At 45.6% G+C, this 24313-nt stretch overlaps 3 protein-coding genes across 7 annotated transcripts; all 3 read right to left on the bottom strand.

Annotated features, from left to right (window-relative positions):
* Position 1: 1 nt before the first annotated feature.
* Positions 2-10775, bottom strand: LOC100118848 (troponin T, skeletal muscle). 2 transcript variants are annotated; one of them, XM_031927427.2, is made up of 14 exons: positions 10680-10775; positions 9190-9232; positions 8572-8599; positions 7130-7150; positions 4903-4920; positions 3365-3395; positions 3176-3280; positions 2984-3080; positions 2760-2905; positions 2453-2674; positions 2282-2374; positions 2117-2197; positions 1890-1968; positions 2-943 (listed from the first exon to the last, which is right to left on the bottom strand). In XM_031927427.2, the coding sequence occupies exons 1-14, from the start codon at positions 10758-10760 to the stop codon at positions 681-683; spliced, it is 1308 nt and encodes a 435-aa protein (XP_031783287.1). In that variant the 5' UTR covers positions 10761-10775; the 3' UTR covers positions 2-680. The 2 variants fall into 2 exon arrangements, with proteins under 2 accessions (XP_031783287.1, XP_031783286.1); XM_031927426.1 differs by lacking the exon at positions 1890-1968 and adding an exon at positions 1191-1269 and having other exon boundaries at positions 27-943.
* A 1928-nt stretch (positions 10776-12703) lies between these two features.
* LOC100677814 (U11/U12 small nuclear ribonucleoprotein 35 kDa protein) lies at positions 12704-13747 on the bottom strand. Its single transcript, XM_031927434.2, has 4 exons — positions 13578-13747; positions 13187-13423; positions 12905-13118; positions 12704-12815 (listed from the first exon to the last, which is right to left on the bottom strand). The coding sequence occupies exons 1-4, from the start codon at positions 13578-13580 to the stop codon at positions 12706-12708; spliced, it is 564 nt and encodes a 187-aa protein (XP_031783294.1). The 5' UTR covers positions 13581-13747; the 3' UTR covers positions 12704-12705.
* Positions 13748-13876: 129 nt separating this feature from the next.
* Positions 13877-24185, bottom strand: LOC100118913 (serine/threonine-protein kinase DCLK1). Of its 4 annotated transcripts, XR_004344754.1 has the most exons (8): positions 22601-22962; positions 21558-21648; positions 18766-18969; positions 18254-18395; positions 17988-18187; positions 17766-17918; positions 15734-17350; positions 13877-14577 (listed from the first exon to the last, which is right to left on the bottom strand). XR_004344754.1 is itself a non-coding variant. In XM_008207984.3 (7 exons), the coding sequence occupies exons 1-7, from the start codon at positions 24088-24090 to the stop codon at positions 16006-16008; spliced, it is 2145 nt and encodes a 714-aa protein (XP_008206206.1). In that variant the 5' UTR covers positions 24091-24185; the 3' UTR covers positions 14780-16005. The 4 variants fall into 4 exon arrangements, 3 of the variants coding, with proteins under 3 accessions (XP_008206206.1, XP_008206205.1, XP_016838879.1); XM_008207984.3 differs by lacking the exons at positions 13877-14577; positions 22601-22962 and adding an exon at positions 24081-24185 and having other exon boundaries at positions 14780-17350; XM_008207983.4 differs by lacking the exon at positions 13877-14577 and having other exon boundaries at positions 14780-17350.
* Between the last annotated feature and the right edge of the window lie 128 nt (positions 24186-24313).

Genomic DNA, 24313 nt, shown 5'->3' on the forward strand with positions numbered 1-24313 from the left:
GAAATAATTTGAGGCACACCGAGGTCTTGATTTTTTTTTTGCTCACAACGAGCTTAGCTTTATGTTTACAATATCATTAAGCGAGAGACATGTCAATTTCAGATAACAGCGCTTATTGGCAGGCTAATCATTTCAGCCAGTTGTAGATTAAAAAAAAAGAAAAAAAAACAATAATGTTCTAGCGGTAAATGTAAAATATTGGCCATAGATCATAATATATACGAAATTTAAAATACCAACATAAATCGTCGAAAGCCTACAACACGTAATGTTCTGTACTTTACTAGACGTGACACAGTTACTCTGATTGACGGGAATAACAGATGATATGAGCAACATTTAACAGAAGGACAGTAATGGTCCTTTAAAAAAAAAGAAAACAAAAACTGCTTGGTCCGTGATAAATGAGTTGGTGAATATTTTTTATTTTAAATAATATATATGTATATAATATAAATTAAAGTAATATTGTTGCACGCACGTCGCCACGTAGTGTGCCGTGTATGGATCGATTTTATTTTTCTCCCTCTCTCTTTCTCTCTCTCTCTCTCTCTCTCTCTCTCTTTTTTTCTCTCTCTCTCATATTGGCCGGTGGTAAATTCGAAAGAGGAGTAATAAGATTAGAAGGCCAGTTGATTCGCAAGAGTAAACGAAGAATTGTCGAAGAGAAAAAGTACTTTTTACTCTTCTTCTTCTTCTTCTTCCTCCTCCTCCTCTTCCTCCTCCTCCTCCTCTTCCTCTTCCTCCTCCTCTTCCTCCTCTTCCTCTTCACCGGCCTCGCCTTCCTCCTTCTCGCTAGCCTCCTCTTCCTCTTCCTCTTCGTCGAACTGAGGCTCTTCGAGGTCGTCATCGGCGGCAGCCTTCACGTCTTCCTCACCTTCGGGCGATTCTGGGTCTCCGGCCTTCTTGCCTGGCCTCTCACCGAACCACTTGGGCAGCTTCGCTGTTTTTTTAAAAAGAAATAAGGGATGGATTAGTGTTTTATTTGTTCTGTACCTTGCTCGATTATTCAGCATGATCGAGTGGTTTTCAATATAAGATATATACAAAAATTCGAATGAAACGCCCCACTCGACCATCAGAAAGTTATAGACTCTACAAGACTCGAGGTTTAGTAAGAGGAGGCAGAGACAACGGTGAATCGACAGCTCTAGATGAGAGGTTTCGTGAGGGCAAACATATATACGTACTCTTCTGGCGGGCGAGGAACTGGTCTTTCTGCTGAGCCCATTGTTTCTCCGTGGTCTCCTTGATGGCATCCGTCAGGCCCTGTAACGAAAACCATGGCATGCTGGGATTGACACACAACAACTCGTCGGGGAATATACTCGTCTCCCTCTGCTATGTCTCTCTTCCGTCTTTCTGCTTCTTTCTCTTTTAGATTTAGATACGGACTATGTAGGGGGTGGGGGGGGGGGGGGGGGGCAACTAGGGACATACTGACGTCCGTTATTAATTACAATTGATTGAATGGGCTATACAAAAAACACGACTGTCAACGGATTATGTACTCATTGGTGTCTCTCGGTCAGTCACTTGGGGCAAAAATACGGGGTTAATTCGAAAAAAGGTTTGGGGTCGGGTGCTCTAGAGTTTTCCCAAAAGTGCGAGTTATTAATTATTTGTACAGAAAATAAAGGGTGAAACAACACCGACTTGATTACATTATTATTATTATTATTATTATTATTGCTGCAGCTGCAGTCGTTGCGATGAGAGAAAAAAAAACGTGAGATAAAAACCATGGTCCATCAACAACAAAAGAAAAAGCAAGCAAAATAGGCACAATAACTCTCGAGATAATTAAGTGACGAAGGGTGAGAATTGTTTTTGATTAAGAAGAAAAAACACGATAGTCTCGCTGCTGATGGGGATCGTCGTCGACTCACTTTTGGTGCGTTTCATGAACTGTTCCATTCTCTGTTTCCAAAGTTTCTCATGGTATTCCGCGTAAAGCGTATTATAGCCCTGCGATTCAAGTCAAGACATCCTCGCGTTTTTAAATTTATATATATATATATTATCATATGGTAGTTCTGTGTGTGATGTCTGTCTGTATACACTCTGGGTAAGTATATAAGTTTCGGGGTGGGAAAATTGGTCGCAGAATACTCACGCCTTCGAACAGCTTCTTCTTGTCATCGTAGGACCTGGTGTCCACGCGACGCTCGTATTTGGAGGCTACCTGGATTTTGGGCTGAAAAGATGGAAAATCGCGACGGTTAATCGAGGATATAATATATAAGGCGCTCCTATCGAGTCATAAATTAAATATACTCACGGGGTATTTGCCCGTAAGGGCTTCAGGGTCCAGACCCTTTTTCAGGGCTTTGTGCCTCAACTGTTGCTTTTGACGTTCTTTCAACTCTTTAAGCTGTAATAAAAGTCAAGAGTTAGCACTGGCCAGTCGTCATTACCGTGAGATAATAACGGAATTCGTGGCAAAACTTACGTCGTAGTCCTGACGCTTTTGGCGCTCCTCGAGGTCGTATTTTTCCGTCTCCAGCTTGACAATAGCTTCCCACAGTTCGGTGGCTTTGTTGCGTAGCTTATCAATTCCAAAGCCTTCGATCTCCAGGGGCTTGATGCGGATGCTCAGAGAAATTTTCTTCTCCTCCTCGAGCTGCTCTTTCGTCTTGTTACGTTCGAGCTGTGCCGACGAGATGGGTCCGCCCTGCAAGCATTGGAAACGACGTTAACATTAATCTCGATCGTTACATCCCCGCGTCGAGATCTACTGAGCTTCAGCTGATACTTACACCGATGTCCTTTCCTTTCGTGATGGTGAAGTTGGGTCCTTTCTTGCTCGCCTGGTCCTTCATCGCCTGCATCATGGCCTGGCGTTTCTTCTCGGACTCCTCGAGGCGCCGTCTCTTCTCCTCGATGTCGCGCTGTTTCTTCTCCTCTGCGAGGAGCGAGCGTTCGATTTATTTTTAAGTCTCGCAAATTCTTCGCAGAAATGAAAAATCCCAAGTTTCCTTACCGATCTCACGTTGGCGGCGCTCCTCCTCCTCCTTCTTCTTTTGTGCCAGGCGCTTTTCTTCCTCGGCACGCGAGACCTTGCGTTTCGCTTGCTTCTCCTGCGAATCCAAGGCTTACCGGTTAATACGTGTAATACGCGATTCAGCTGGACATTCAAAAATGAAAAATAACTGTTCGGTCAACGATCACGTACCTTCAGCACTTTGAGCTCTTCCTCCTCCTTTGCCCTCTGTTTTCTCCATTCCGAAATGTACTCCTTGAGCTGTTCGTCGAGGTCGCTACGTTTTTGTTCCTGTCTCTGTTGTCATATAAATAATTTTATGAAAACCTCGTTCTCTGCGTCATAGCAATAGTATATATACAGAGAATTGGGATATCTCACCTTCACGAACTCGACATTTTCACCGGATTCCCTGGAGGCGCGACGAGCGAGAACAACAAAAGTAGATCTCTTTAGTTTTCGGAGCGACAGCTATACTCGTCGCTATACCGTCGAGCTATCCCGCCGTCTATATACTACAGTCCGCCGATCCTCGTTGCCCAAATTTTTTTTTTTTTTTTTTTTTTTTTTTGCTCTAATTTTTACACACTCTTTTCGTTGTTGCGGCGTAGCGGACAAGCGGACGTATACAATAACGGACAGAACTGGCTGCTTTTTTCACATATTGATACACACACACACGCGCGCGCGCGCGCGCACACTCGCATACAGATATATACGTATATTATTATTATAGATATAGTATATGATATAGCCATAAGACAGAGACACAGTAGGCGTGTGTATTCGCTTGTTTGGTTTATAAGTGTTGCAGTAAATAGACACGCATAAGCACCTTGAGAGACATGACACAGATAGCCACAGCACACGCAGACAGAGACAGAAGGTATTATATGTACAGGCAAATATAGGATTAGGTTTTTATGTGTGTATGCGTATATGTGTTGTGAGAAAACAGACAGAATAGTAGTGCTGAGAAGCCTTAGGCTAGTGCCAATTATTATTAATAATTTAATAATCGAACATGTCGTATATGTATAATATCATATATCGACAAAAATCAAAAGAAAAAATCGTCGCGAAAAACAAAGTGTAGCTACAGGCCGGACGCGCCGACGAGAGGGATTTTGGCGAATAATATCACAAGCTCGAGCGCGCAAGCTCGAGCGGCCGAGTTTAAATTTTCCCGCCCAAGGCCGCGACTGTCAACGTTTGACACGAATTCAGAATTAGATTGGACACGAGTTGACGAGCGCGAAGTAATTGCGTACACACGTTTTATCCCCGGCGAGACTTTAGCTATGCAGAAAGTTGGCTGTTGATCGTAAATTTACGCGATTTACAAGTGAGTAGTTAGCGCGATCAAAAAATCGGATACAATAACCGCTCAAAATCGAGGCAAGAATGCACATCGCAGCGGAGAATCGACTGCGAGACGTGTACAAATGTAACACCCAAAATCGTTAATGATTATTGACAAACATGGTGAGGACAGTAAAGAAAAAAAAAAAAAACTGAACACGTTTTGGTGTGAGCCACGAGAGGGAGGGCACATTAAGACACGTATATATAGTTTTATTATTTTTTGTTGCTGCGGCTCTTCAGTGAAGTTTCAACTTTAGAGACTAAAATAACAATAAGACGGAGAAATTCGCATCGACGTGCGAACTCCAGCGTCGACTATACATATGCATAAACGATTCACTGAAGCGTCCAATGAAGATTAAGAACATAATAGAGGCTTGTAATCGCGGGGTTTGTTTTGTGAGATACAGAGAGCAGACAGCTTGGGCAATATTAAACGTTTGGTAAGAGAACAAAAAAAAAAAAAAAAAAAAAAAAAAGAAAGTGGAAAAAAGTTTGTTAACGACGTTCAATTTACATATGTATTAACAACAACCTCGAGAGTGTCAACTTACTTTTGGGACGCCCTACCCCTACAAAAAAGAGAAAAAGTACAGATCGGTTAATAAAGTTCAAGGATATAATCATCATGGTGTGTGTGAGATTTTTTTTTTTTGTTTTTAACGGCAAGCTTTATGTCTTTCGCATCATATCCTGATGTCGTATACATCATCATCGCATATTAATTCATTATTATTATACTCTTAGACATATTACAACAAGGGTTACACAGTGGCATAACTTGTAAAATTCGAGATTATTGGTCAAGAAGCGTGAGAACAAAGAAAAAAAAATGCACATATCCTTCTGGTACGCACGCGTCGTCGTGTGAATGATATTAATAATTTAGTCATCTCATTATTTAGGTCAACTGTTTTAACGTGTTTTCGTTTAGAAGTCGTGATTCTCTGTCCGTGAACGATTGTTGTATTTTATATCAGAAAAAAAAAGATGAAGAAAAAAAAAACACGCGGACGAAAGGAAGAAGGAAAAGTAAAGAAGAATAAGAAAAAACACGGAATCGAGGGGAATCGGATAGCACACAAAAATAAACGGGCGGCAATCCGCGCGTGTCTCTCTCTCTCTATATATATATATATATATATATGTGCGTCTGCGAGAGAGAGAGAGAGAGAGAGAGAGAGAGGCCTCTTTTATTTTCAGAAAAGCCGAGGCGCGAAGAAACGAATGCACACCCCGTGGATGGCTCGTCGTCGCGCGCGCGCGAGACCAGAATATAACGGGAATATTTAAAACAAATTCGAGACGTATTATTATACACGCGTTTATAACGCATGACGTATAGTGTGCTGCATCGCGAGCGGGGAACAAAAGAGAGAGAGAAAGAGACTGATCGGTGATGTAATGTTCGTATATATATGCTTATTACACACGTACACGTGAGACAGACATATATATATATATATATATATATATATATATATATATGATACTGTGGCATCATAATTATGTGTGTATAGGTGGGTTGAAGTACGATTATTACTGGGGTGGACAGATGAGAGAGACAGACAGAGAGATTGAGCGTTTGTGTGTGTGTGTGTGTGTGGGTAAGAGAGTGATTAATGATTATTGATGTGCAGTACACAACGGAAGAAGAGAGATGGAAAGAGACAGTTGTGAAAATGCACGCGGCAGTATCGGGCGTATGATGTTTCGTGTGTGATTTTCTTTTTCTGTACGTTCGTGTTTCGCGTGCGAGTATAGTATATAGGAAAGGCAATATAATATCTACGCGTATGTACGTTTTTGCAGCAAAAAGCTATAACGCTCATAGCGGCGACATTAACTCTGAATAAATTCTATGGACACCAAGTATATTATTATTATTACCAGCGTTAGAGGGCCGTGTATTATTCTAGATCAAAATGTACCAATCGCTATCGCGTGCGCTACGGATAATGTCAAAACTGCGGCAGTATAGAGATTATTGTGACACTGAGTGAAACATATAACATAATTATAAAAAGAAGAAAAAAAAAACCACTGAGATAGTACGCAAATATATTATATTATTATTATTGTCATACGAAAGTACGAAATACGAGACATCACAGGAAAACCAACTGCGTATAAATAGCAAGCTATAATTGTTTTAATGCTTATAGTGATAAATACGGCAAAATAAAAGTAAAAACGACTGCACAAAATAATTTTATCAAAAAGAGAAGATCATATCGTTTCACGCTTTAGAAAGAGAGTAATAGTGCGGATAGATATAGAGACAGATGCCATACAATGTTCAGGAAGAAAATAAGAAAAAAAAAAATAAATAAATAAATAAATAAAAGTAGATAGACAGCTGCGAATTAGAAAAGTCTGCGGCGCACGTAAATAACAAAACGTTTACAATAGCAGCGACGGACGAAGTTGCAGCACGACTTCTCGCTCTCTCGCTCTCTTTGCTCTCGATGAAACAGCGAGAAAAATTCGAGAGAAAACCAGAAAATTTGAAAAAATTTTGAAAAAAAAAACAACAGTATACAGTCGTCGTGCTGCATCCCGTGCGAGGTATAAGTTTGTTGTTTAAGATAAAACCAGCGGACACGTATACAATGAAAGACTGCGATAATCGCATCACCGAAGGAAAACAAAAAAGAAAAAGAAAAGTATTACAGAAGAGAAAAAAAAGACATGTATAAAGACAAACAAAGAAGAAAAAAAAAAGGATAAAAAAGTTTGCGGCATTAAATACAATGCACGACAGTCAAGTCTGGCACTTACTCGATCTTCTTCTCCGGTTGCCTGTCGTTCGATCAAGTATCGAATCGAATCGCGCGTCGCGTACGTGGCGATGGTGGATTTTTTTTCGGTAATTGAGACCATGTTTGGTTGGGTTTGTGTGTTGTTTTTTTTTTTATTGTGGTGATAGATAGACAGAGAGATGGAAAGAACAAAAAAAAGAGAAAAACCAGAGTCAGTTATTGGCCTTTTCATACAGTATAATTAAAAAAGGGGTGTTCAGGGGGGGGGGGGTGGGATCGATCATAAATGGATTCGATAAATTCCGATTTTTCGCTTCGCGCGCGGTCCGCGTCTGTTTCGATGAACCTCATCAGCGACCAAAAATACAGCTACCGCCCATTGTCCTATACATACCCCTTCTCGGGGCTAAGAATAACGCGAGAAACGCGGATTCGCGCGCGCGCGCGCGTATGAGGCAACAGTCGCCGCGGAGCTTACTCAATATCCCGAGAGAGCTTTTGTTCCCTCCGGTGCTTTTTTCCACGACTCTTCGAAAAATCAAATTCCGATCCGAGCCAGTCGCATTTTCAGATTTCAATAAACTATCGCCCGAGAGAGAAAATAACAGACGCGATTCAGTCGGCCACTACATCGGCGCTCTGTATACATAATGCGAGAAAATGTATATATGCAGAAAGAGAGAGAGAGAGAAAGCGCGCGTTTTCGGCATCGCGTTACTAAATTCGTATCCGGGTGGGCTGCCTGAGAGAAGTCGGTGCGCGCGACGACGGTGCCACTATGCTATCCGGACGGACGCTCTATTTTCGTGAAGGAAACACAAACTCTAATTTTAAACCGGCCGGCATTTCGAGAGTTCGCCTCTTCTCTCTGCTCTCTTTCCTCCCTTTTTTTTCATCTCTTTCTTTCTCGGCGACCACGACGAAGCGCGCGATTATCAAAACCCGCACGCGAGCGCGAGAATATTGCGTAATGCGCGCGCGTTAGAATTCCCAAATGTTTATATATATATATATACCATAATACGTCCGCGCCGCGAGGAAAAATTTCTAACGGTCGCAGGCTATTTTCGGCTTTCGATCGAATAGAGTTTAGAGCTTTTTTTAGTGATTTTCTGTTTAGATTGCGTTTTTAAGTTTCTTTTTTTTTTTTTTTTAAATTGTTCACTAGTCTGGGACGGGGCGACTGTTCTACTGTCTCTACTTTTTTTTTTTTTAATACTCTACTCGTGATAGGGATGCGATTCGAGGAGAAAAACAAATATAAATAAAGAATGAACGAACGCGAGATCGGGGCTGGGGCAACTTGATTAAAATTGATGTATATATATATATATATTGAATAAGATGGAGTATGCGGTATAATACCCGCGACTGGAACTTACTTCCTGCAAAGAGAAAGGAAAGACGGTGGTTAGTTTCGGAGAGATGTGCGTATGTATAGAGGACAAAAGGGGAGGAGACTTACACTTCTTCAACCTCCTCTTCGCTGCTGTAAAATAAAAATGGAAAAACAGTTCGGTTAATGACATGCTGATACGTGAAAATTATATTTGCGGCAAAAATGTTGCAAACAATCGTTATACGTCACGGGGTGGAGTCACAAGACATAAATAAATAAAAAAGGTTCGACAGCGAAAGGGACACAGATCTGACTCTATGGACAATAAAACCGGTGAGATTACACGACACAGATGAGTTATTCGTTGTAAAAAACAGGAATTTGACAGAATCGTGCGTGACGTGTGGCTGTTGTTGTTTGTACACGAAACGTAAATATGCGTGACGGACTATACATGGATTTCCGGATGGATCTCTCGTCCACGCATATTTTGTGCAACTTACGGATGCGATTAATATCTCTTTCGCTACAATATTCAATACTTATTCCTCGTTATCGTCACTCGCTAGAATACACGTAAGAGTAAACCATTAAGTATCGGCGCTATTTCCAGAATATTTCCCATAAAACGACAAATCATCGATCAGCCGCGAGTACAACATTCGAGATATATATATATATATATATATATATAAAAGCGTATGATAAAAGCGACGGCCACATCGATTCCTTATACTCACGAGTATTGTTCCTCGTCGTCCGACATGTTGGGAAGTTAGGGTGCTGCAACAGAAAGAATAAAAAGGGCATCCATATAAACAGCGTTCAAGTTTACAACGAGATAATATCGCAAAGTTCTCTCTCCATCTCTCACTCGCTCGTTTCGACTAAGCACACGAGCAGTAATTCGATACGTTCGCCACGGTGACGGCGCGAAGCTCAAGCTCAAGCTCTCTATAAGGAGCCGGTGCGGCGATCCCTTCCTCGCGGCTGACTAATTTTAGTAACGACTGCCGGTCCAACATGGCGCGGCTCGATTTCGGGAGCTTCTCGCGTTTCCAACTGCGCTTGTCAATGTTAACGGCTTTCCGTTTTTGCCTCGCACCGACTGCCTATACACGCGTTTGCCGATTTTCCCCGCCGAGATCGGTACATCCGCAAGCTCGTTTTTAAAGAAAAACAAAAAAAAGGATAAGCGCGCGCTCGAGCTTGCGAGCTATTTCGAAAGCTCGATGCTATTATTAGAACACACGCATACACGCACTCGAGTGAGAATAGAATAGATGACGGTGACGCGTACAGAAGATTCGATAGAATTGTAAGAAGCACTGAAACGGGCGAAGGCGGTGAGAAGAGCGACGGAATTTCGCAGTGGACACGGTCGTTGATCCGTCCGGTTACGTCGCTCCCACTTTGGTGCACTTCCAGCAGCAGATATTGTTCTCGTTTACTTTAAAGGAAACACTTGTCCGATCGGATCCTCCTACGTTCTTTTTTTTTTTTTTTTTTTTTTTGGCACTAGCGACACACAGTAGAGATGTAGACAGCACTTGGATTACGCGACGTTACGCGAGAGAGAGAGAGAGTCGGTCTTTTATAAGCGGGTTGAACGAACGCTCGCACTTTGTTCTTTTTCGCGCTCGTTACGCGACAGACGGAGAAAAGCTCGCGCAAGCACAGAGAGAGAGAGCAGAGTCAGAAGAGAGAGAGATAGTGAGAGAAAAATCGGCACACTGAAAAGTCGAAGCGCGTAAAGGATCGAGAGATCGTTTAATCGCTTCGAGGTACACAAATTAGAAAAATCGAGAGGAGAGAGAGAGAGAGAGAGAGACTTACACTCGGGAACTGTGTGTGTGTGTGTGAGAGAAAGAGACGAGAGTGTATACAGTGCGCGTCTTGGTGTGACACTCGGGGGATGAGCAGTCGAGCGTTATCCGTTGGAATGTGGAGTCCGCGCGAAGACTAGAGCGGCTCTGAGAGTTGGCTGTCCGACCTCTTCGCGCCCTGCCCGGAGTCTCTCTCTCTCTCTCTCTCTCTCTCTCTCTCTTGCGCACACAGTCTCTTACTCCCTCCCCCGCTGTCTCTCTCTCTCTCTCTCTTTCTCTCTACCCGAGACGTTCTATAATTAACCGAGTCTCTCTCTCTCTCTTTCTCGCTCGGATTATTAGGGGCCCTACGGCAGAGAGGCGCAAGCGCCGAGGAATACCTATTTCTGTGTGTTAAAGCGTACGAGAGATCGGCGGTGTGCTGCGGGGCTCTCTCCTCGCGCTACTGCGCTCGACTCGAGTCCGCTGGACGAGAATACATACATCGCGACCCTGTAGTCAGACGATGGTGGGGATCGTATTTGAGGAGAGGAAGGGAGAGAGCACACACTACATCCCAGAGTAGTGGCTAGTGCAGCAGTCCCGCCCTGGAAATCATGACCAGCTTTCCCCATTCCGAAGAGAGAGAGAGAGAGAGAGAGATCGCTGAGCTCCTCCGCGGGGGCTATTGTCGGATGTGTTATAGGCGTAGGTGCATTCGGTATAATTGCACAAGTATATATGTTGAGGGTTGCGGGTTGATATCCGTAACGAACTTATTTCTCGTCGATGCCGATCGCTCTATGGTTGGATTCCCATTGGAGCGGCTTCTAGAGCGCGAGGCGCTGCGCTTGCAGTAGAAAGAACCGAGTGTGGTCAGACGCGGGATCGTACTATTTCTTTCCTGCTCATTTGGTGACCGCTATATTTGTATTGTAAAATGCGATACCAAGGATAGATTGACGTATCGATATCAATTGCGACGTTTCATAAGTTTCAAACGGGCAACTTGAAAAGCACATTTGTAAAGTTGACCACGACGAGTCAAGCGGAAAAAGCGCGTGTACGTGTCGCGCGGTGCGTTTCTTAATTTCACAACCCGCATCCAGCACTTTTATTAATAGACCAGCTGTATTAAAAGAAGCTGATCCAGAATAGTGGCATAATAAAAACGCAACTTTATTACTCAGGTTTCGGTTTGCGTTAACAGCATTGAAAACAACAACAACTAATTCGAGGCGAGATTCATTTTATTTACTGACCATTGCGACCAACTTACAAAATCTCAATCACACTTTAATCACAAAAGATACGAACGAAAATCAAAGTTTCTTCAACTTTATAAAACCCATCTCGAGTTCAATAATCCAACGTTTCTCAACGCGAATTCATCGTGGAATTCTCTTGCAAAATTCAAATTACAACATACAGACTCGGAGCATCCAACGGAATCGTTCGCAAGAAAACCGGCTAATTGAACAAAAAGAAGCTGAGAAAAATAACTTCTGGTATGATTGATTAAAAACTCCAGAATTACAAAAGTCAACCGCGACGAGTCCACCAAACAGTTGATCCCTCTCCTCTAAAATAAAAATCATACACCCGGAGACTATTCTCCGTCCGCGGTATCGGTTTCAAGCTGATGAAAATATACATATAAATACTTTCATCTAAAGTCGGATGCTCGCTCGGCGCAGCGTAGGCGCGAGAGAGCGGAGAGTAGGGGCAAGTAAAGCTCTCCCGAAAGCGTAAACAAAAAGTCCCACGAAAAAGCTGCGCTCGGCAAAGAAGAAGCAGCAACAGCGGCAGTAGCAGAATCGAAAGAAGAAGAATCAGAATAAAAGAAAGAACGCGCGTGAAACGCGAGCCGCCGTCAGCGCGACCTTCGCTGCACGGAATGGGGGCTGGGAGATCGAGACCTTGCCTACTCGTTATCAAGCCGAGGGATGCGCAGAGCAGTCTCTCTTTCTCTTTCTCTCTCTCTCTCTCTCTCTCTCTCTCTCTCTTGACTCTAGTTCTCTCTTCTGGAGCTCGAGCTGCTGCTACTCTGTTGCTGCTAGTATACTGATGCAGCCCGGGGCCGAGGCCACCATATATGGCGGCCCGCAGAGAGGGCGTCGCGCTACCGCCCAGTATAAAGTTGCTCTCGAGAGGAGCTGTCGCGGCAGCGTTCAAGAGACAGCCAGCTGAGACTTCACGTCGTTGTGTATACCTAGTCCAATTATCGTGTCTCCGTCTCTCGCGAGCTTTCGCTGTTGCTGCCGTTGGCGAGGTGAGATTCTTCTTGGGAGAGAATTGGAGCTGCCCCCGACGCTGACGATTCACTGAAATTTAAACGAGCGCTGATGAGTTAATCGGGGATTATGCATTTTCGAGAGATGACGTTCAGGAATGTGGGATTTTCTGGCAATTATTAGACTGGAAAGAGTCACCTGCTTTTCGAGAAAGCTTTCAGTCTCTCATGTGGTGTGGCACATTCAGCAAAAATGGCTTTTTGAACGGACGGTCCTTTCCTCCAAATCTCAATTGTCCAGACTCCTTTTTACCACCAAAGCCACCACCTACAGTAATACATTTCAGAGCTTGTTTAGAAAAATCTAGCTTTAAAGACTACAATTTGCCATTGTGGTAGTGCAGATGATATACCCACCCAATCTTCTAGGTTTCCAGCCCTTCATAGTACGACCCACCTCAAAGTCAACAAATATCTTATGTCCCATCAAATTCAAATCTGGCATTCTCCTTGCTATCCTCCAAGCATCGTCTTCTGACCTCATCTCTACAAAACCATAGCACATCGAGTGTCCAGTGACTACGTCATAAATAACTTGTGTAGAAACCACCTCTCCAAATTTTGAAAAAAACTGAAATACATTATTACCATGAGTAACAGCGGATTCAACTTCAAAATAAAATTACTGAAAACACTCACATCCTTTAAATCATGTTTATCCACACTGGGTCCAAATCTGGACACAAACAAAGTTCTCTCAGGCTTAGATTTCAGTCCATGTGGTGGCTCGTAATGAGAATTAATCGCTCTGGTAACTGCCCTATCGTGGGGCTCTGTATCAGTTCCATCGATACTGCCTGCCTTCAGTGGGTCATACTCTTTTGCATAAGGACTCCAAATTTCTTTCATTTCCCGGTCCCTGTGCTTCGATTTACTCTTTTGCAAGGAAAAACATTTTTTATTTAAAAAGTTGTTTGTTTTCCTAACCAACAAGCTCGTCATCTTTATTCATAGCGAAATTTCACTCGTTGCAAAACAAGTATGAAACTCCAACTAGCTAATTTATTAATAAGCAATATCTACAACTTACCATGACGAAAATCGTCGATATTTGCAACGCAAAAGAAGTACAACAATCGGTAGGTACGACAGTAGCGTGATACAACCGAAAACAAACGTTACGGCATGTGTCGCGTGATCAGCTGTTGATTCGGAAGAAAAAGACAGAGCGAGACTGAATAGTACTGCCATCTGTCGGTTGCCGCATTCAAATATCGCGGGAATACTCGGTGGATTCGAAAATCACTTTAGTTATTAGTATGAAGTGGAGAATTTGAAGATATTAATACACCTTATTGTATGCATTCGACGTAGAAGTTGACGAGCAGATTATTTGTTTGTTATATGTTTATTATTAGTAGTATTCACCTTCAGACAATAATTGCTTTGTAAACAGTAAATATTGAAAATCTTTGGCAATGTAAATATAGTAAGCATATACAATCTTATTTTACCTTACAGACTATGTTCTCGATACATTTAACTTTAAATAAATACTATACAGATAATACTTGATATATCAAACTCATGAGAGGCACGCGTTCGTGAAACAACTAGTGGTGTCTTTGTTCTAAACCTGTTGATTACCGTTTTGTATATTAAAAAGTTGAATATTATAAAATCTATAAAAACCTTGTTACTAATTTTATACTAAGTAGACAATAGAAACGATATAACAACTGCGATGTATAATTTACAAAACAACTAACAATTTTGAATGAAAATTTTACTCCAAATCGAGTAAGTAAAATCATTTCTCATAACTACGAATCCTAAGAAAAATATTATCGCGTATACAGAATCCTGGCAGACTCGTTCAGCATAATAATAAAGTAGAGTGAAATCGTGTCGTCTAGACGAGCTCGAGGTTGATGTGGGCTCCCATGCGACGTAGCGCCAGGATCGTGTTGACAGCTTTGACCCAGCGTTTCTTGATGACGTACCGCTTGAGGCGCACCTTCGAGATCGGGTTCTCCAACGGTGCCTCCAGCCAACGGTGCTCCAACAGTTTGTCCGCTCCCGGTCGCTTTCTGCGGTTGGTTACATGATTTTTCGGTGATGAGAGAGAGAGAGAGAGAGATCAGTTGTTTGCATCGTTAGTACATCGTTAATACATACGCTGTTAGTATATTATGTCCTTGTTAGTATGTAGCAAACGATCGGAATGCGTTAGTTCCATTATGCGAGTCACGCAACGGGAAGTGTGTAAAAAATAAGGAACCTCTTTGCATCGATTTTCTTTTTTTTTTTTCAACAACATCCTTGTATATTCTTAAACTTATGTGTATAATTTAATAGATGTATATTCGTATCATTCTTATTTCTCGCAGTCGATAATTATGTAATAAATATTCGCTGACTTCTACGTGTATACAATTGTGTCTACAATGTAGTTTCGTGTACATACATGTGTCACTCGCAAGTTAAAGCGCCAGAAAACAAAAAGGTATAAATAAAGCGGCGTATATAGGCGTGCGTTCGCGCGCGCGACGACAATTATATAAAAATATTCTATTATACTCCACTTCTCCAGAAACGTTATTATTATATATTATATTCTGTCGCTCTAGCTTGCTTGGATAACGAAAAATCGTGCACGGAAATACACACATCGCGATGAAAAAAAAAAAAAAAAAAAAACAATATACAGAAACGCATAAATCACGCGATTTCTCGCTTCGCGCTCACGACCACTCGGTTGTAAGATCGAACTTTTAGGTTTCTATATAGTTTTTGGCATACTTCCATCAGACTTTTTCCAATTCCACGAGAACGCGCTCACACTATATTTTGCGCTATACACATCGAGAGATTAATCCGCATTCCGTTCCACCGATGCTAATTCTCTGTGCGCTCGAGTCTTTCTTTTCGAGCGTCACGTTCGAGAAATTTTATTTTTTTCTTCCCCGACCGCCGACGACTACTGTACTAAGAGGATCGTCGGAATTTCTGCGGTGTACACGCGCTCGGACATTCTACCATCGGCGATTTTCGCTGTGAAGCCGAGAACGCGTGCATGATCACAGTAAATGAAACGTACGCTTGGAAAGATCTACAAACATTTTTTTTTTTTTAATTAATCATATGTAGGAAGAATTGAACTAAAAATTGAAAAACGACAAAAAGTAAGTCTTGAACGCGGATAGTTAGAACGTGTAGTGAATAAAAGCTATTTCACATTCTTACCAAAGGTTGCGCTCCGAAAATCTCGCCACGTCGGATCGAAAAACGATGCTGCAACGTATAGGAATGTCTACTCTATATATTTCTTACACCGTTACATAAGCTCGCGCGTGAGATTTCTTTTATCAAAGCACAGTGCAACATCGCACGCAGACGCGCTACGGCGTGTAAAAATGTACACTTATATGTCTACAACATTTTCGACTTCGATCCACTATAAGAGTTTCTCATTTCTCACTGTGCGCGATCCATCAGAGACGACACTCCTGTCTTCCTCAGCGATGCACCGACGAGCCGTGACTGGTCGTCGGCGCAGTGCTGACCTTCTGCTGTTCGGATTGGAAGTACTCGGCCAGCGAGTTGATGGACTTCCTCGCGACGGACTCCTCGCCGCACCAGTCGAGGCTGATGCTCTTGCGACCGCCGGCACCGCCGGGTCGCCTCACCTCGCCCCACTCGTCGATCAGCTGCAGCAGCAGGTTCTTCGTGCTCGTCGGCTCGTCCAGGTTCATAGTCTTGTGGAGATCCTGGAGCGTCGCGATCCTCGGCACGTCGCGACACGTCTCGCCGAAGCGACGCTTCACCCTGGCTTGTCGCCACGGCGGCGTCAGGTCCATCTCTCGGAAGTCCCTCATCCGCTGCCTCGTGGGCGACAGGGCCAAGTCCAGGTCGTCCGGAATTTTGGCTTTGTTAGCGGTGGCGGCGGCGGCGGCGGCGGCGGCGGCGGTTCCGTTCGTCGTGGTCTTGTTGGAGGAGCTGGTGGAGCTGCTGCTGAAGGTCGTGGTGGTGATGGTGCTGCTGCCGGTCGTTTTCGAAGATCGCTTGAGCTCGAACAAGTTGGCGCTGGCGCTGTTGTACTTGTCGAGATTCCGGCTGCCGTTGAAGGTCGTGCCGTTGAGCTTGCGCTGCCGCGTGATGTTCGACAGCTTCTCCGAGATCTCGTTCACGTCGTTCTCCGTCTCCTTCGCCGCCACGGCCGGCTTGCTCTTGCCCTTCGTCTTCTTGGCGACATCGCTGTTCTTCTGCTCCGCGTCCCTCTGCTCGAGCTTCTTGGCGGGCGCGACGGCGATGGACCTCAGATGCTCGGACAGTCTGATGATCTCCTCGGCCAGGAGAATCTGCGAGGCCGGGTCTATCTTGTTCTTGTCGACGGCCGCCCTTCCCTCGGAGGCTCGCCTCTCGAGCGCGAGCGCCAGGTCCGGCACCGCCAGGAAGAAGCCGTTCCCGTCCGGACTCTGGGAGTCCGCGCTGCTCGTCGAGCTGCGGATGCTCCCGCAGGGCGATGGACTCTGTCCCCTCAGCGAGACCGTCTCGTGCGAGCTCTGTCTCTCCAGAGGCGCGTTCTCGATGGTGTACGGACTGTCCGGGTGCTCTCGCCAGCGCTCGACGAACAGGCGCAGGTTGTCCTTGGTGACGTCGAGCTCGGCTAGGCCGGAGCCAGCGCTGGTCGAGGCGAGCGGCTCTTTCGTCGGCGTAGTCGTTCTCTTGGTGCGGCTCGGCTGTTGCGGCTGTTGCGGCTGTTGCGGCTGCTGAGGCGGTTTCGCAGCTGTCACCACCGGCGGCTGAGGCTTGCGGAAGAGCCAGCGATGCTCGCGGCACTGCTTGGCGCTCGCGCGTTTTCTGAAAGTATCCAGAACGGGAGCCACGTCAGGATTTTTCTCATCTGCCAGCGTGACTGAGTCCGCAGTGATTTATGCATAGAGATATTGATTTGGTGCGGGCTTTTTACACAACGCTACGCGCTATACATATATCGATTCGCTCGTGCGGCTTGGAGGTGCAGTGCGTGTACAAAAATTGATGAATTATTATTATACACGTGAGAGATTTCTTTTCGTTCTGCTCGATTGTTTTACTGGTGAAGAGGAGGAAGGGTTAATGACTGGTCGATACCACGAGAGGTGTGGATTTTTTCCAGCCGATCACGGAGTTAGAAAAAAACGTGTTAAAGTTGTTAAACGTGGAACAAGATTTCCGAGACGGGATGAGCTCGCATGCAAGGGTGAGAGAAGAGGAAAAAACAAGCTGAACCTACGAGATGTCTTTGACCAGGAGGCATCTGATAAAGTCCTTGGCGTCCTCGGAGATGTCGGCGAAGGCCTCGTGATCAAAGTCGTACTTGGCTATGGTCACGTTCGCCATCGTCTCCACGTCCGTGTCCCCCATGAACGGCGACAGTCCGGACAGCCTGCAAGACCAGGAGCCAAATTATAGATAAATACGAAGATGTAACTGGACTCTAAGGGAGAATACTCACAGCACGTAGCAGATGACGCCGATGCTCCACATGTCGGTCCCAAAGCCGATCTGATCGAAATTCACGACTTCCGGGGCGACGAATTCCGGCGTGCCGAAGAGCACCTGCAGCTTCTTCTTCGGGTCCCACTCGCGCGCCAGGCCGAAGTCGATGATCTTGATCCGGTTGCCCTCTTTCGTCAGGCAGAGTATGTTCTCGGGCTGCGGAAAGAATGGCCGAGGTCAGTGTACACGTCGCGCTCTGGTGATGGAGGAAAAAATTCGAACCTTCATGTCGAGGTGGATGATATTTTGGGAATGCACGAACTCGATTCCCTCGCAGATCTGCCGCATGAAGACGGCGCAGCTTCGCTCCGTCAGGACAAAGTCGTCGTCGATCACTCGCTCGAAGAGCTCGCCTCCCTCGATTCTAAAACGTGTCCAGACGCTGATTTATTTTCGATTCTCCGTTTTATTCGCCAACGCGGTACTACTCGATCACTCTTTGCTCTTCTAATTCGGTTAATCGTTCGCAGCGAGGTGCGACGCGACAGAGAGACGCGATAAATTGCGACACTTTGTACAACAATAGATCAGTGCTCACGGCTCGATTCCGTTTAACGCAAGAGCATTAATCGTTTGAATAAATATTAAAATTGAACAACGCAATTTCATGGTGCATCAGCTATATCAAGCTCGCGAGATCCCGGCCCAGATCGCGCAGCCCCTCGGAACCGCTATTTTAATCCAAAAAGCATATCAGGCTGCAGCCAAACAAGTGGTGGCACTGGTAGACGTACAGCTCGAGCACGACGTAGATCTGCTTGCCGTTCTCGATGGCGTCGTAGAGCTGTATGAGCCTGGGATGCTGCAGCCGCCTCATGATCTCGACCTCGCGCTCGACGGCTCGTCTGTCCTCCTTCCTCGTGGTATTGACCACCTTGGCCGCGAGTGTCAGGCCCGTCTTCTTCTCCTTGCACCGGTACACCGTGCCAAACTTGCCTCTGTATCAACACATGCGCATATCGGAAACAATTAATCGACCATATACGTGTCTTACACGTGTGATATGCGTTGCGACATTTGGCAGTTGCCAGTATTGTTCGTCGCGCCAACGAGATGCCGCACGTGTCTGAGCCATGTGTCTGCCTGTGTGTGCGCGCGCGTGTATAAGTAATAGACTTTTATAACGAGTGCTAACGCTAGACGTCAGAAAAGCTTATCGGACGTTTCGCAGGAATTTCGAAGCGAAAAACAAAGCAGTTAAAACTTGTTCATCTCGTCGACGTTACACAAAAAGAAGCCTCATCGCAAGCTCGCCGCCATCGTCGTCGTCCGGCTTGTTTAGACAATTCGATCTCGTTTGTCAAAAAGGAAATAAATCCTGGCCAGCGGCCAAAAATCGCGAAACGGAGGAATTTCAGCGGCGGCGCCGGCGAGCGGAGAGTTCATCCGTCGGCGCTTTTTCTGATTTACGCGCGTATCCTCGTAAAACACACCGCGGCCGTTAATCGCCGCCGAGGATTTTTGTCAATTTAAATTTAGCGCGCGCGGGAGAGAGCTTTTTTTTCAAAAAGAAAAAAAAAAATTCTTTCGATTCGCATCCGGCATGCGCGCATACATCCTGTCGGACAATTCGGCGGGTCGTTTCCTCTCTCACGTATCAGCACTGGCATCGAATCGTTCTCTCCCTCCACAGCGTCGATTTGTAATGAAGCCAAGTCACGTTCGCGCACGCAGGGCCGCGTGAACCCGCGCTCGCGTGTCAAGAGCGTCTCCGTAGACCCCCCTACCCATACGTATACTCTCGACTACGTCTCGCGTCGGTCTCGACCCTTTCGTGTACTACCGTGCTACACGTATACATAAGAGACACGAGTAGGGAGGCTCGCGCAGAGGCATTATTTATAGACGCCGCGCGCGAGACCTTGATTATACGCGCGGGCGCGACTTCTTCTTCTCGCGTATACAGGAAGAGGGACCACCTGTGCCGCGTCGAAGAGCTGAGAGAGAGAGAGAGAGGAAGTTATGCTGCAGGAATTCGGTGTTTCATTCAGAGAGTCTCGCGCGATGAGTCAATCGGACAGGATTAGACGCGGCGAGTAAGTATGCGCCATTTATGCTCGCACTGCTCTGTTTACGTTTCGCGCGGAGGAAGTAGCCGTCCGGGGGTGTGCTTACGCGAGAGCTAATTATTTTTTTCGAGCTTTTCGCGCGACGCGATGCTTAGAAGTTTATTTTCGAGGCTTTTTATTATACAGCGAAGCGCGCGGCGGCGGCGGCGGCGGCGGACGTTTAGAAAATACATAGCACCGGCGATTAAAAATATTATACGAGCTTCATCCGTCTTCATCTCTCTTGAGTATTTGCATTTTTCGACGCGCAGTTCGCGGCAATCGCGTCGTGTTTACAGAAAGTGAAATTCCTCTCGTCGCGCTTGCATTTTTCGGGACATATTCGTCGGGGCGTTTGTTTATCCGGCTGAGCTGTTTGTCGACGCCCGGGCGGCTCTTTGATCCGCGAGAATATATATATATACTCGACGTTTCTATTTATATTGCGGAGAGAATTTAAGTTATACATGCGCGACAATCCGATTCTTCTAGCGGCGCATCGCAGCTCATTAGCCAATGATATCGAGTTAGCGCTGATGGCGACATTGTATTTTTAAATTTGCTGAGAGGTGTATTATATCGCAGGTGCGACCTCGGTTATAAAATTAGGAGATTCTTCTTTTTCTCTCTCTCTCTCTCTCTCTCTCTCTCTCTCTCGTCGCCCGGTGTGATCAAGGCCGGCTCTTGCGATCGAGTCGATTATTTTCGGCGCGGGGGAGTGTGCGGTATGGACGGATGGGAAGTCCTGAGCTTGATCGAAGGAAAAGTAAGACGCAAGAGTCTTTGGCATAGGGTGAGAAATGTAATTAAACAGATTTTTCGCTGCCAACTATCCTTCGGTACTCCCCGTTCTTAATTCAGCCGTCGATCTCTGCGTTGTTTGAACGAAGAAAAATTCAGATCGATGTATTTTTTCATTCAAACTCCGCAAAAGGAGCCTCGCTCGCGTTTATGAAACAAGCAAAAACCGACGCGCCGTTATAGACGCGGGGGAGTGGCGCGTCTCTGTATTTCGAAACGCGGAACGCACACGGGCCATCAATTTCGCGCAGCCCCTACTCTCGGCGCTGCACAGTGGCTTTGCTTAGCGGCGCGGCTGCCAAATACGCTGCCATAATCAAAATTGACTGGCGCGTCACAGTCTTCCAATCGTTGCCCCTCTATACGTCGCTTTTATTTCCGCACGTACACGAGCTGCCAAGCTACGCGCGCCTTTCACTTTCCCTGCTAAGGGCTGTAGCTAGCGAATAAGCCATTGAGAGTAAAAGCGAGAGAGCTTTGCCAACCGGCTCTGCCAAGTTCCTGAGCTTTTATGCCATCAAATGCGGATTCTTTAGGCTGCCTGGAGAGTATGGCGCAGCGGAGCGCGTAACATTCAAATGTACGGAAGAACAGTTGCGTGGGAAGATTTGGTCCAGTTAGCAGCGTCGATCATCGTTGTGGGAATGCGCAGCAGCCGGAAAGCTTCACGGTCATACCTGCCAATTTCGGATTCGATGTCATAATGGTCCTTGAATTCGACGCCCTTGCGGACCGTCACGTCTCTGTAGGGGAAGCTCGGCTCGATTTCTGAAATGAGAAAATAATAAAGCCGATTGATTTATTCGCAAACTCCACAACTTTGTTGCTATCGCGCGACTTAATCACACTCATAATTTCAATAAGCCCCCGCCGTCGCGATATACACAACGTTTTGGCAGCCGCTCGGCTTAATTAGCCATCTCAACGCGGGGCTAATTTACTTCTCCAAGTGAATCACGCTAATGCATCTCTATCTCGGGCCGTGCGAACGACCTGCGACTATATACATCCCGATAACGCGCCGTTAAGGAAGCCGCTGTATAATCCTCGAAACTAAAATCGCGCGGCGCTTCGCTGCAGACGAGCGAGAGAATTTCCGTACGGCGTCTCTCTCGGCACTAATAATAGTCGACTCTCTCGCGCGCGAGCCTATGGGATATTTCGCGCTCCGTCGTTTACACACACACGCACGCACGCACACACGCTTCGCGGCTTTATTATTTCCGCGCAGCTGCGACCCGGTTAATAATAAATTCTTCCCAACGGCTGTACCACTCGATAATGCAGTGTACTGAAAACTGGAGCAATAAGTGCCGCGGCACTCGGCCGCGTGGCAACGCGCGCCAGAGAGATTGACGTCCGGGATCCGAGAGATCCGCGAATTATCCTCGCATCGATCCGCGGAGGCGCCGCTGAAGCTTTCGAGCTACTCTCCTGGCCCCCTGTGCATATATAGGTATATAGAGAAGAGTAAGTGAGTGAGAGAGAGAGAGAGAGAGAGGCTAGCTACCGAGCAGAGATCCGAAATAAACTTCGCGACTCGCGGCGGCGAGCTGTTCCAATTCTACATTCCGTAAATATATAGAGCGCGGCTTTCACTCGACGACGACGACGCTGAGAGCGAGGGACTCTATTTATTCCCCGAAGGGATTATTATTCCGCGCCGTGCGAAAGCTCATGCTGACGTTATACATAGAGAGGTGTGGAAGAAGCCGCTTACCGCCCACAGGATCTGTCTCGTCCACGCGAATCATCTTAGCAGCAGCAGCAGCAGCAGCTCTTCCGCACTCTTTTCAAATCCCGCGCGCGCGCCCGCGCGCAAGCACACCACGCTTATCTTCGCAAGCTCCCCTTTTGCTCGAAGCCGATTACGATAGATTTATTGAGAATCGTCGGGGCGAGTATACGCGCAGAGGGAAATGAAAAAGCTTCTAGCTCCGGAAAGACGGACGAAAGGAGGAACGAGTAGAAGAAAAAAAAAAAAAAATCGACGCGCGCTGTCCGTCTGGCGATAATCACGTGCAAGAAGACACTAGTGCTCTCGGCGCTCGCTCTCCGCGCGCGGACTGCCGGATTTCCCCGGCGAGAGCGACGCCGCCGCCGCCGCCGCCGCTGCTCTCTCTCAGTACACACACACACACACTCGCGTCACGTGGGATATCGCCTCTCTCTCTCTCTCTCGCTTTTTCTCGACGATGTACAAAGCGCGAGACTACCTACTACCGAGTGCAGCAGCCCTTCGAAGCTTTTTTATCCCTTACGTACTCTGTACACTGCGCCGCGTGTACCTTGTATAAGACACACCCCTTTTCAGCCCTTTTGTCTCTTGCGCGCGCGGGAGACACTATACGTGCTATCGGGGCTTTTTGTCGTCTAGAGACACCGAGGGCTTTGTTCTTTTTGATTCCATCCGGCCATGCCGCGAGTAAGGAGATTATAGCGAGGCTGTATGCTTTACATGTGAGATAAAAAGATCGCGATGTTTTTTCATTTCCGTGTGTTGCGAAACCATATCTAAATTAATTAAGCGATCGAGAGAGTATTATATAAATAAAGAAATGCATCGGAATGTTTACTACGAGCGAATTTCAAGATGTCAGGGTCAGTTTCGCCCTTCGGCATCCGCGACTAAAAATACCCGCCGACACACCGATCGCCATTCGAGAATAAATACGGCGTTTAAAAAAAAGTACATCGTGTGGCTATATATATATACTTATGCAGAGGGCTTGCGACGATGCTTCGCATTGTGATCGAATTTTCGCTCTGTGTGTTACGTTTTTTGCGACTTTCTACATTGCAATGCTCTTTTCGCGTTCTTATGAATTTCGACGATTTTACAATATTTTGCCAGGTTGTTCGGATAATCCTCTTGCGAAAGATGCCGTGTATCCTGTTATATACTGTATAGCAATCATCCGGGTAAACGGTTAACTTTCTATGATCCGACGATGCTTAATTCGCATGAAAATTTTTCACGCTGTATGGATTGTAATTGTATAAAGTAAGTAATTCCACAGCAGTTGAGGCCAATAAACTTGACGCTTTTTTCCTAAAACAATATGAGATTTAACTTTTTTCGGAGATATCTATGAGTCCTATATCGGCTGATCCTTGTGTGGTATAAAATGGAGGTTATAAAACAAAGTTATTTCGATTGTTTGAAATATATTATCCAACCCTACCTAATAAGTACTTACTTAGCGTCATAAAAAGCGATAAAGAATAAGTCGTCGATCACTATAATGTGCATCTTCTTTTGTCGAGACTTCGCGACGAGACTAGACTTGACTTGCATCCGTCCTGTTCGGAAATGACATGGATTTCTACCCGTCCTCGATCCTATGCACTCCTGCTTATTTCTGAACGTGTCCTGAACTCGTAAATCCTCAAAAAAGTTAAAATCCGGCAACTGATGGCACTCGATATTTGG

The sequence above is a fragment of the Nasonia vitripennis genome, chromosome 3 (assembly GCF_009193385.2).
Source record: "Nasonia vitripennis strain AsymCx chromosome 3, Nvit_psr_1.1, whole genome shotgun sequence".
NCBI classification, from domain to species: Eukaryota; Metazoa; Arthropoda; class Insecta; order Hymenoptera; family Pteromalidae; genus Nasonia; species Nasonia vitripennis.